Source organism: Phyllobates terribilis, unplaced genomic scaffold, assembly GCF_046119375.1.
Source record: "Phyllobates terribilis strain yellow unplaced genomic scaffold, ASM4611937v1 Scaffold_3__8_contigs__length_932513732, whole genome shotgun sequence".
Taxonomy (NCBI): Eukaryota; Metazoa; Chordata; class Amphibia; order Anura; family Dendrobatidae; genus Phyllobates; species Phyllobates terribilis.
In genome coordinates, this window is record NW_027362763.1 from 420,902,235 (window position 1) to 420,916,021 (window position 13,787).

Genomic DNA, 13,787 nt, shown 5'->3' on the forward strand with positions numbered 1-13,787 from the left:
ATGCAGATTTCACACATAGGCCCTTTGAGCCTTGGTTAAATACATCCTGACAGGTTCCAGTAGTTACAACCCTTTGCTTCGTTCTAACATTTCTTTACAAGACTGAATATGGAAAATATGAGCAATATTTAAAGGACGAAGCATTAATCTTACATGGCCACTTCTGTCGCTAGAATAGACTGCAAACATTTCTGAGCGACTTTTCTCTTTAGCAATTGTAGGTTGTTCTTGCTTTTTCTGATCCTTTTGATTTGTGTCTACTATATTTTTCTTGTTAAACGTAAGAGCGGGAAAACCATCACCCTGTTTTGTTTTGTCACCATTCCAATCCTGAAAGTTTTGTGAAGCTTCTTCTGCTTGGAATGACTCTTGTGGGTCATGTCCTGGCTGATGCAGTGGAAGTGGAAGCATTCCCTTGTCCGTGTTCATGCTTACGCTAAGGAATATATTAAAAGCATTGAAATCAATCAATTTGTAGAAAAAATAATAAAAAGCAATCCAATATGTTTTCATTGGCAAATTAATCAGGACTTACTTTGATGCATTAAAGTAGTCTTCTCCTTGAATGCGCTGCATTAACTCATCCACTGTAGACATGTCTGTCGCACAACAAGATCAAGTTTCATAGTTTTAGAACACATTTTACAGTGGAGATAAACAATCTACATAAAAGGTAAGTATATCAAACACTGCGTTATAAGAGATTTCCTAAAGGAGAAAAAACGTGGCGCTATCTAAGCGTAGTAAGATTTGATCAATTAAACGGGTGAGTATCTATAGGAAATTGCTCACCTGATGCGGTTGTGCAAACTGAGACAACTCCTGCTTGTAGTATGGATGAATTTGCAAAAGACTGCGGCCGACCTGGTGAGGTGGGATTGAATCCTGAGACAGGAGTATCCCACAACGAGGATGCCAAAAGGAAGAACCAGGTGATGGCGCTGTCTTTGCCTCCAAGTGAGATCAAGGTGCAGGAACTTCAGGTTGCTTGTAAGTAAAATTGTTTTATTAACACTAATATAAAACAAATAAAAACTTTCGGCTGTTTGCACCTGAAGAAGGCTGCAAAGAGCCGAAAAGCGTTGTGTATATAACTTTTATTTGTTTTATATTAGTGTGAAAAAAAAGGTGTATGTGCGCCCTCCTCCTAGTGTCTCTCCCTGGTGTCTTACACTACTGGCCTCATAGTGTCTATTGGTAATGATTACCTATATAGTCCTCTATTCCTTTGCACTTTAAGCACTTTATCTTATTGCTGCATTCAAGTGTGTTATTTGCCTTAATTCATACTACATGGCTACTATGACTTATGCTATGCACAAGTTCTATAGGACATAGTGCTTCTCCATTCTTTTTGCTTCACTTAAATCCGATGCCATTTAATGTGCTCTATACTAAGTCATTGCTATTATATTTCACAAAAAGTGTCCAAATTGATAAGCTAATAGTACTTCCGAACCATCAATTATTAACACAAATTATTTTTACCAGGATGTATTATAATAACCCAGTAAAACATGAAGTACCAAAATAATTTTAAACTAAATATTTTATTTTAGACACATTAAAATCCAGAATAAAACCGTAAAAAGAAAGGTACCAAACATGAGGAGGCAGGAGAAACAATATTGAAGTCTTTAGAAAAGTATACATAGATTGTTGGTTGATTATTGATATATAGATCCAGCTTAAGTAGTCCTATAACAATTTTATTGTGCTATGGATGAAGTGCTCATCATAAATTAAAAGGGTGTAATAGTGTTGTATATAGCAGCATGGAATGTCAAAAAATCAATTTATTATGCCACACATTGGATCAAATCAACAGGGCAGCAGTGCTGTAGCATACTGGTGCTCTCGTGCACAAAGGTACATAGATCAGCACAATTCATTAATTACATGACCAGCACCTGCTGCCGAAGTGATCGCTCCAGTGCACATAGATATATAAAGATCTGCTGCTGTCACTAACACCTAATACTAAGTGGGTACAATCAACACATAAGCATATATCAACAGTAAAGTGTATAATATTTGTTCCATACCAATGTAGATACTCCTGCTTCCTGCCCCGACGCGCACGTTTCGCATTAGCTTCGAAGAAGCAGATCTTTATATATTTATATGCACTGGATCGATCACTTTGGCAGCAGGTGCTGGTCATGTAATTAATGAATTGTGCTGATCTATGTACCTTTGTGCACGAGAGCACCAGTATGCTACAGCACTGCTGCCCTGTTGATTTGATCCAATGTGTGGCATAATAAATTGATTTTTTGACATTCCATGCTGCTATATACAACACTATTACACCCTTTTAATTTATGATGAGCACTTCATCCATAGCACAATAAAATTGTTATAGGACTACTTAAGCTGGATCTATATATCAATAATCAACCAACAATCTATGTATACTTTTCTAAAGACTTCAATATTGTTTCTCCTGCCTCCTCATGTTTGGTACCTTTCTTTTTACGGTTTTATTCTGGATTTTAACATGTCTAAAATAAAATATTTATTTTAAAATTATTTTGGTACTTCATGTTTTACTGGGTTATTATAATACATCCTGGTAAAAAAATTTTGTGTTAGTCATTGCTACTATGAAGTGTGTTATTTGGTTTTGTTACATTATTCATTCGAAATGTTTTATTTTCCATTGTATTTGGATAAATACACGTCATTCTTTATACGGTGCTTGGAACATTGAAATTTGCATTATTTCTTGTTATAGCATATCTCTTATGGCCAGTTATTACTGTTTGTGAGGAACTGGCCTTGTTCTAAAGACTATTGGACAGTGACGTCATTAAGGTTACCACCGGTCACACACAGCCGCGTTCTCAGCGTCATCTGACTGTCCTGCTGAGCGGTAACACTACTGATGTCACTGCTCAGCAATGCAACCAGATGTAGCAGAGTTGGGGATCGTCGTGAGACATCAGCATCATGGATAATAGGCAAACAGGTGAGGATTATTTTGATTTTTTATGTTAATAAATGGGTAAAAGAGGGGATTTGTCAGAGAGTGTTTTGTTCAATTAAAGGACTTTTTTTTGTGTTTGTCTTTTACTTTTAACTATGGGGTTAGTAATGGGGTTGTCTTATAGATGCCACTCCATTACTAACCCCTGGCCTTGCTGTCAGCGGATAGAAAACAGCTGACATCAACCCCAAAACCATTACCCCACTTGCCAACGCACCTGGGCAAGTGTGAAAGGCCAGGGCCGGCTGCAGGTTTTTGTGGGTCCTAGGCGAAAGAGTCTCAGTGGGCCCCTTTAACACATACCACGATTCATGATGCAGAGATACGGCGGAGAAATATAGATATAGTACAAAGATTTCACTTCTTACATTACATGAGCGTACATTACATAGCTCAGAAACCGGCGAATCCTCGCAGAGCACAGTGCAGACCAGACAGTATAGTCCTCCATACAGTATTATGGGCCCCATATATTGCTCCATGCAGAATACTGGTCCCCATATAACGCTCCCTACAGGATACTGGTCCCCATATAACGCTCCCTACAGGATACTGGTCCCCAAATAATGCTCCATACAGGATACTGGTCCCCAAATAATGCCCCATGCAGGATGTCACCCCCCCCCCATATAATTCCCCATGCAGGATGTCACCTCTCCCCCCATATAATGCCCCATGCAGGATGTCACCTCTCCCCCATGCAGGATGTCACCTCTCCCCCCATATAATTCCCCATGCAGGATGTCACCTCTCCCCCCATATAATGCCCCATGCAGGATGTCACCTCTCCCCCCATATAATGCCCCATGCAGGATGTCACCTCTCCCCCCATATAATTCCCCATGCAGGATGTCACCTCTCCCCCCATATAATGCCCCATGCAGGATGTCACCCCCCCCATATAATACCCCATGCAGGATGTCACCCCCCCCATATAATACTCCATGCAGGATGTCACCTCTCCCCCCCATATAATTCCCCATGCAGGATGTCACCTCTCCCCCCCATATAATTCCCCATGCAGGATGTCACCTCTCCCCCACACATAATGCCCCATGCAGGATGTCACCTCTCCCCCCATATAATGCCCCATGCAGGATGTCACCCCCCCCATATAATGCCCCATGCAGGATGTCACTCCCCACATATAATGCCCCATTCAGGATGTCACCTCTCCCCCCCATATAACTCCCCATGCAGGATGTCACTTCCCCCCCCCACCATATAATGCCCCATGCAGGATGCCACCTCCCCCCCCATATAATGCCTCATGCAGGATGTCACTTGTCCCCCCCCACCATATAATGCCCCATGCCTCCATACATATATATAAAAAAAAAATCAAATACCTCACTTCTCACCTGCTGCCTCTGCTCCGGACCTCTCACCCACGCAGGCGTCTTCCCGCTCTGCGCTGCCTGTGACGGCTCAGGAGAGAGCGCGGTGTAAAGAAGTCACCGCGCCCTCTGACCTGAGACGTCACAGTGCAGTAGCTGCGGAAGTGACCGGAGCGGCTGTGGAGGAACGGGGAGAGGTAAGTATTGTGCCGGGGCCCTGAGCAAGCGGGGGGGGGGGGGGGGAGCGGGCGTTGACACCGGCACCGCACTGCTCACGGGTCCCATAGCGCGCCGGGGTACCCGATGGTGGGTGGGCCCCCCCGCCTGCTCAGGGCCCCGACACTTGCCCGGGTGCTGACGCCGGCCCTGGGAAGGGCCGAGGATAAGTGCCAAAATTGGCGCATCTAATGGATGCGCCATTTCTGGGGCGGCTGAGGGATGATGTTATTAGTCTGGGGTGGGGCCAGTATCCATGGCCCCTTCCCTGCTTATTAATATCAGCCCACAGCTGTCTGTTTAGTCTTTGCTGGTTATTACAGATAGGGGGGAACCACACTTTTTTTTGGAGGTGTGGGGGCTCCCCCATTTTAATAACCAGTAAAAGCTACACAGACAGCTGTGAGCTGACATTAATAGACTTGGAAGTTTCATGGATATTGGCCCCTTCCCAGAATAATAACACCAGCCCCCAGCTGTCTGCTTTCCCTCAACTGGTTAGTAAAAATAAGGGGGGACCCACACCATTTTTTTTCTTTTATTTATTAGCTAAATACAAGTACAGTAAGCTACACACGAGTTGCACTTATCTAACTGACATATTTCCTACTATACACAGGAGCCGACTGGTGAATACTCTCATCAGCGTAAGCCTGCTCTCGCTGCTATCAGCAAGACCAGGCAGGCATACGCTGATGAGAGTAGTAGTCATCAGTCAACGCCTGACCCGGTGGTAACCTTTTCACAGCCGGTCACAACTGCTTGCTCACACGCTGTCCTCTGTGTGACAGCGTGGGAACTGCAGCACTGTGACTGGCGGCACCGTCAGTAAGGTTACTGTTGGGTGTTTCCTGCACTGTCACACAGATAACAGCGTGGGAACCGCCGGATGTTCAGGCCCCCCATTCATTTTAATGGGGTCCGGGTTCGGAATAGAGTTTGGGTACCATTCTGGTACCCAAACCAAACTTTTTTTTTTATAAAGTTTGGGCGAAGCCGACGGACCCGAACATCCACAGGTCTGCCCATCACTATTCAGAATCCCTACAGTGCCATCACAGGAGAAAAAGCATTGTATCCTCTCTGTTGAAAGAAGCAAGTATGTGACAGAACCTTTATGTAGCTGCTGTGAAGATACAAATAAAACTACTGATTTTAAATGATACATTAAAATGATTGTCACCTGTATCACCAGCAGGCCCTCTGTTAATGCTATTTTCCTTTGAATCGATACCATGCTCATAGGGTATAATTGTGTTGTCTGTAACTTTCAGATAATTCATCTGCTCATCTGTGCCTTTAATTGAAGTGTCAAGGTTTTGGTATGCTTGATGCAAGGCTTCCATATCGCTGTTTGTGTACTGATTGGAAATACCTTTAAAATAAAGAAAAGAAAAAAAGAAATCACTTATAGATTAGCACGGATATAAATAAAAAAAGCACAAACACAGTTTGCGGCTTTTAAATCGGCTTTTGCTTTGTAATACCAAGGCAAAACAAGTGGATGAGCAGACCCATTGTGATAAATAGAGTGGTCCAGATGCCTGGCGACATAAAAGTAATTCTTCTTGATGTTCCACTTCTGGCTTTAGATTTAAAAAAGAAAAATTAATAACGCATTTGTGTTTGATATTTTTTTTTTTTTTATCTCTCTTTTCCTTTATAAAAAAAAAAAGTTCAGTGTGAAACTACCTATGATTCTTAATTGGAATTGCAAATCTTTCTTCCATTGGGATCCAATCATTATAGCTGATAGTATGTCTCTCATACAAATGTTATACGGATATATGAATAAGCATTGTTAGACTAAAGGTAATTATTGACGTCAAAAGGTAATCAACTCATTCCCTTAAAATGTAACTTAACAAAAAGCCATTATAAAATACATTAACCCCTTAGTGATGGAGCTAATTTTGACCTTAATGACCAGGCCAAATTTTAAAAATCTGACCAGTGTCACTTCATATGATAATAACTCTGGAATGCGTCAACGGATCCCACGGATTCTGAGATTGCTTTTTCCTGACACATTGTACTTCATGATTGTGGTAACATTTCTTTGACATGACTTGCATTTATTTGTGAAAATACTGCAATTTTGGCTAAAATTAAAAACAAAAATGCAATTTTCAAACTTTTAATCTTTACATCCTTAACCTCTTAATGGCCTTAGTCGGATAGGTACGTACAAGGTCGCCTCCCCCTGTTTGATGCGGGCTGATCAGCTGTCATGTGCCCCTAACAGCCGTGGGAGGAATCGTGATTCACCCGTAGCTGTTAACATGTTAAATGCCGCTGTCAGACTCCGACAGCGGCATTTAACATGGCCACGCCAAAAGGGCGCTATAAGACCCGCCCATCGGCGTGCCCGTCACATGATCGCAGGTCGCCAATGGATTGGCAGGGCAGAAGCTTTGCCATGTGTTGCACAGGCAATTCGATGATCGCAGCTTCAAGTCTCCCATGGAGACTATTAAAGCATGTGAAAAGTAAAAAAAAAAATAATAATTTTTTTTTAAAATAATTAAAAAAAATATATAAAAAGTTCAAATCACCCCACTTTCTCCCTATTCAAAATAAAACAATAAACCCCCCCCCCCCCCCGATCTATCAATATGTAAAAAAAAAATGTATCCGATCGGTAAACGGCGTAATGAGGAAAAAAATCAAAACGCCAGAATCATGTTTTTTTGGTCATCGCAACATTGCAATAAAATGCAATAAAGGGCGATCAAAACATCGTATCTACACCAAAATAGTATCAATAAAAACGTCAGCTTGACGAGAAAAAAATGGCCTCAGATCCTGAAAAATGGAGACGCTATGGGTCTCGGAAAATGGCGCCATTTTTTTTTCCACTACTTAAATAAAAAAAGAACCTGTACATGTTTGGCATCGCGAAACTCGTAATGACCTGAAGAATCATAATAGCAGGTCAGTTTTAGCATTTAGTGAACATGGTAAAAAAAAAAACAACTATTATGGAATTGCACTTTTTTGCAATTTCACTGCATTTGGATCTTTCTTCCCTTTCACGATATGGTAAAATCAATCGTGCAGTCCAAAAGTACAACTCGTCCAGCAAAACACAAGCCATAACATGGCCATATTGACAGAAAAATAAAAAAAGTTATGGCTTTGGGAAGAAGAGGAGCAAAAAACAAATGCAAAAATCCAAGGTGGTGAGGGGGTTAAACCAGTTAGTCATGCTGTACAAAATAATTACCAAATAACATTTCCCATATGTCTATTTTACATTTGCGGTATTTTTTAAACATCATTTTAATTTTGTTAGGGCGTTAGAGGGGTTAAGAGTTTAGCAGCAATTTCTCATTTTTTTAACAAATTTACAAAACCTGTTTTTCTAGGGACCTATTCAGATTCAAATGAACTTTGAGGGGCCTATATACTGGAAACTCCCCAAAAGTGATACCATTTTAAAAACCGCACCCCTCAAATAGTTCAAAGCTGCTGCCAGGAATTGTTTTTAACCCTTCAGGTGCTACACAGGAATTAATGAAAATTTGAACTAAAAAAAAAAAAACCTAAAAATTTAAATTACACCTCCAAAATGTAGCTCTAGTCCCAATTTTTTCACTTTTGCAAGAGGCAACACCAAAAAGTGGACCAAACATTTAAATACACCTTCCCACCTGCTTCATTTCCATTTATCTCCAGCCCCCCCCCCCCGCCTTCTTTGATTGTCAGCTCTGGCTTCGTAGAAAAGGGGGAGATAGATGAAAACCAAGCAGATGAGAAGGTGTATGTAATTGATTGACCCCGATGTGAAGCACCAAGCGTCTGTACTTGGTGTGAACAGTTATTCTGTGCTGAAAGAGTCCATTTAAATGAAGTGACTGCCGGTAACCCGCTGAAGGCCTCCATCGTTGCCATCTTAGTCCTCCTCTTCAGTTCAGCTGTATGCTGAGCTTCAAAGAAGAAAGCAATTTCCACTATATAGTGGAAAACTATTTTTTGCAGTACATAGCATAAGTAATCAGATCATTGCAGGTTTAAATCGCACAGGGAGAAACAATAAAAGTGAAAAGTAAAAAAAAAAAAAGTAAAACAAAAAAGGTTAAACAAGTATTCAAACTCAAATTAACAGATTTTCTCCATTAAAAAACAAAGAATAATAATAATAAAAAAATGTAACATATTTAGTATCACCACATTCTTAAAAGTCTGATCTATCAAAATATAAAATGAATTATTATTTATTATTATAGCACCATTTATTCCATGGCGCTTTACATGTAAATTAACCTGATCAATGAAAATGTCAGTTTGTCATGAAAAAATTCAAGCCCACAAACATCTCTATTGATGGTAAAGTAAAAAGGTTACGCGTCTCGGAAAATGGTGTTGCAAACAAAATTTTCTTATTTACAAAACTTAAGATTTTTTTTCATCCCGTAAAAAAAATATATATACATGTTTGGTATTAGTATAATTATACTGACCTGGAAAACCTGGTTTCCAGGTTATTTATACTGCACAATGAATGCCATAAACACAGAAAATGAAAATAAAATGTCAGAATTTTATTTTTCACCATTTTACATCACTTGGGAGTTTTTTTCCCCCCGTTATTCAGTACACGGTGCACTAAAATGAATGGTGTCATTCAAAAGTACAAGATGTCCTGCAAAAGACAAGTGCTCATTCAGCTATGCCGATGGAAAACTTAAAAGGCTTTTGGAAGGAGACTAGACAAAAAAATGAAAGCACAAAAATGAAAATTTACTCGGCCCTGAAAGGGTTAACAAGAGATTTTACTAAATGTAAGTTATTGATAAAAGTTCCCAGAAGTAACCCTAATTGTTCTTTTAAAGGGCCAAACTTTCTCGCAAAAGTCAGTCCTCGACTTCTGGATTGTGGTACGCCAGCAAGCAGAGCGGGATCCCACAACCCTACACTGCCCGTCTCACAGTGAAAGAGTAAGATCTCGGCCTGGGCACTAACCCAGCATTGGCGCATACCTAACTAATGGTTTCCGAATGGTTCACTACGAGAGAGGTCGCGGAGGATTGTTGGATCCCACTCTGGATAACAGGATCTCTCGATCCAGTAGTTTGAGGGCAATTTTTGCTAAAAATTTAATCCATTTCTGGAGCAGTAGGGTTACTTCTATATATTTTTTAAATTAACATATATTTAATTGACTTCTGGGATGAGTTGTTTTTGTCTGTGGAATCAATTTGGCATGCACATAACCAAACACCTAATTTTTTATAAATTCTTCATTGGAAGAAAAAAAAAAACAGCTGTTGTGCAGGTTTGTTTTTTTTTTTACATTTTTGTCTTTTCATTTACTGCACAAATAAATAACTTTATACTGTTAATTTGCACAATTATGTTATTAGAGATAAAGCCTCTACTGCACATTCCATTGTATTTTACTAAAGGAAATAGAGGCAAAGACTGGGGACGGTCAGGTGTCTTGTGTCTGCCAGGTGACGGAGCCATCATCTGTATGAATTCCATTTTCCTATTCTCATAGTGGAACAAGAAACAGAATTACTTCCACAGAAGTGGGAACAACTGAGAAATAAATCAGAGAAATGCACTTACAGATTTATCGGTTTCAGCAATTTTCCAAAATGGAAATGGTGACATATTACTAATAAATACAACAAGCATATTGCTGTGAAAATCAATATAGTTTATAGCTGGGAAGGACAATAAATCTCTCATTTATAAAGGATAGTACCCACCCGTGCCTACTGCCTCATTGGTTCCTTGAGGCAACACCGATTCATTATCGTCTTGTGTTTGCTGCAAAATCTTTTGAGTGTCAATTGTGGAATCCATTGAATCAATCAGCAAAACTAAGGGGAAATGAATAAGATTTGTATGAAGACTGCTATGTTGTAAAACCTGCAAATCTTACAGCAAAAAAAGTCATTGATTACATCTACACATAAGTGCGCTTCTTTTGTAACAATATTAACCCCTTAAGGACCGTGCCACTTTGTAGGTTAATGACCAGACCTTATTTTTTAAATCTGACCACTGTCACTTTATGAGGTAATAACTCTGGAACGCTTCAACGTATTCCCCTGATTCTGAGACTGTTTTTTCGTGACATATTGTACTTCATGATCGTAGTAACATTTCTTTCAAATTTGTGAAAAAAACTGAAATTTGGTGAAAATTTTGCAATTTTCAAACTTAGAATTTTCATGCCCTTAAATCAGAGAGATATGTCACACAAAATAGTTAATAAATAACAACATTTCCCACATGTCTACTTTACATCAGCACAATTTTGGAAACATTTTTTTTTGTTAGGAAGTTATAAGGGGTAAAAGTTGACCAGCGATTTCTCATTTTTCCAACAAAATTTACAAAAACATTTTTTTAGGGACCACATCACATTTGAAGTCACTTTGAGGGGTCTTTATGACAGAAAATACCCAAAAGTGACACCATTCTAAAAACTGCACCCCTCAAGGTGCTCAAAACCACATTCAAGAAGTTTATTAACCCTTCAAGTGCTTTACAGGAACTGAAGCAATGAGGAAGAAATAAATTAACATTTAACTTTTTTTTCACAAAAAAATGTAAGTTAGACCCATTTTTTTTACTTTCACAAGGGTAACAAATAAAAATTGACCCCAATATGTATTGTGCAATTTCTCCTGAGCACGCCGATACCCCATATGTGGGAGAAAACCACTGTTTGGGCGCACTGCAGGGTTCGGGAGGGAAGGAGCGCCATTAGACTTTTTCAATTCAAAATTTGTCTGAATAATTAGCAGACGCCATGTTGCGTTTGGAGAGCCCCTGATGTACCTAAACAGTGGAACCCCCCCCACAAGTGACCCCATTTTGGAAACTAGACCCCTCAGTAAACTTATCTAGATGTGTGGTGAGCACTTTATTTGAAACCGCAGGTGCTTCACAGACGTTTATAATATAGAGCCGTGAAAATAAAAAAATCAAATTTTTTCCACAAAAATGAACTTTTAGCCAACATTTTTTATTTTCACAAGGGTAACAGGAGAAAATTGACCTCTCACTTTGTTGTGCAATTTCTTCTGAGTACGCCAATACCCTGCAGGTAATTGGGAACTACTTTTGAGGCACAGTGCAAAGGTCAGAAGGAGAAGGAGCACCATATTATAGTGCAGATTTTACTGTTATGGTTTGAGGGTGCCATGACCCACTTGGAGATCCCCTGAGGTGCCGTAACAGCAGAACCCCCCATAAATTACCCCATTTTACAAACTACAGCTCTCAATGAATTCATCTAGGGGTGCAGTGATCATATTGACACCACAGGTGTGTCACACAATTTTATACCATTGGGCAGTGAAGAAAAAATAATTACATTTTCACCGCAAAAAGTTTATTTTAGTTCCAGATTTTACATTTTCAAATGGGAATAATGGATAAAACTGCCACCAAAATTTCTCCCATAATTTCTGCTGAATGTGGCAATACCTCATATGTGGCGGTACAGTACTGCTTAGCCACACGGTGACACTTGGGAGGGACGGAGTGCTATTTGTCTCCTGGAGCGCAGATTTTCCTAGAATAGTTTGCAGACTCCATATACACACGTGGTCAAAATTGTTGGTACCCCTCGTTTAATGAAAGAAAAACCCACAATCCTCACAGAAATAACTTGAGTCTGACAAAAATAATAATAAAATTAAAAATCTATGAAAATGAACAAATGAAAGTCAGTCATTGCTTTTCAACCCTGCTTCCACAGAATTTAAAAAAAAATTAAACTCATGAAATAGGCCATTTTGTTGAACAACCTTTTGAGGCAATCACTGCAATCAAACAATTCCTGTAACTGTCAATGAGACTTCTGCACCTCTCGACAGGTAATTTGGCCCACTCCTCATGAGCAAACTGATCCAGTTGTTTCGTGTTTGAAGGTTGCCTTTTCTAGATGGCATGTTTCAGCTCTTTCCAAAGATGCTCAATAGGATTTAGGTCAGGGCTCATAGAAGCCCACTTCAGAATAGTCCAATGTTTTCCTCTTAGCCATTCTTGGGTGTTTTTAGCTGTGTGTTTTGGGTCATTATCCTGTTGCAAGACCCATGACCTATGACTAAGACCAAGCTTTCTGACACTGGGCAGCACATTTCTCTCTAGAATCCCTTGATAGTCTTGAGATTTCATTGTACCCTGCACAGATTCAAGACAACCTGTGCCAGATGCAGCAAAGCAGCCCCAGAACATAACAGGGCCTCCTCCATGTTTCACAGTAGGGACAGTGTTCTTTTCTTGATATGCTTCATTTTTCCATCTGTGAACATAGAGCTGATTTGCCAAAAACTAAAATTTTTGCCTCATCTGTCCATAGGACATTCTCCCAGAAGCTTTGTGGCGTGTCAACATGTAGTTTGGCAAAATCCAGTCTAGCCTTTTTATTATTTTTTTTTCAACAATGGTGTTCTCCTTGGTCGTCTACCATGAAGTCCACTTTGGATCAAAACAACGACAGATGGTGCGATCTGACACTGATGTTCCTTGAGCTTGAAGTTCACCTTTAATCTCTTTAGAAGTTATCCTGGGCTCTTTTGTTACCATTCGTATTATCCGTCTCTTTGATTTGTCATTAATTTTCATCCTGCGGCCATATCCAGGGAGGTTGGCTACAGTCCCATGGATCTTAAATTTCTGAATAATATGTGCAACTGTAGTCACATGAACATCAAGCGGCTTGGAGATGGTCTTATAACCTTTACCTTTAACATGCTCGTCTATAATTTTCTTTCTAATCTCCTGAGACAACTCTTTCCTTTGCTTCCTCTGGTCCATGTTGAGTGTGGTACACACCATGTCATCAAACAGCACAGTGAGTATCTTTAGCCCTATATACAGGCCCACTGACTGATTACAAGATTGTAGACAACTGTGATGCTAATCAATGGACACAACTTGATTTAACATGTCCCTTTTGTCACATTATTTTTAGGGGTACCATCATTTTTGCCCAGGCCTATTTCATGAGTTTCATTTTTTTTTTAAATTCTGTGGAAGCAGGGTTGAAAAGCAATGTCTGACTTTCATTTGTTCATTTTCATAGATTTTTAATTTACTATGACTTTTGTCAGATTCAAGTTATTTCTGTGACCATTGTGGGCTTTTCTTTCATTAAAAGAGTGGTACCAACAATTTTGACCACGTGTGTACAAGAGACCCTAAATGCCAGAAGAGCAGAATCCCCCCTCAAGTGACCCCATTTTGGAAATTATACCCCTGCCAAACATGTGGATGCT

The 13,787-nt window shown here is 39.8% G+C and overlaps 1 protein-coding gene across 2 annotated transcripts in view; it reads right to left on the bottom strand.

The window, feature by feature from the left end:
- CEP162 (centrosomal protein 162) overlaps positions 1 to 13,787 on the bottom strand; it is a 145,822-nt gene that overhangs the window by 113,171 nt on the left and 18,864 nt on the right. For both annotated transcript variants that reach the window (XM_073675653.1, XM_073675654.1), the window contains 4 exons: positions 10,260 to 10,373; positions 5,726 to 5,917; positions 536 to 599; positions 154 to 436 (listed from right to left, as the gene is read on the bottom strand). In XM_073675653.1, the coding sequence (XP_073531754.1) occupies positions 154 to 436; positions 536 to 599; positions 5,726 to 5,917; positions 10,260 to 10,373 (653 nt within the window). The remainder of the gene's footprint in view (positions 1 to 153; positions 437 to 535; positions 600 to 5,725; positions 5,918 to 10,259; positions 10,374 to 13,787) is intronic.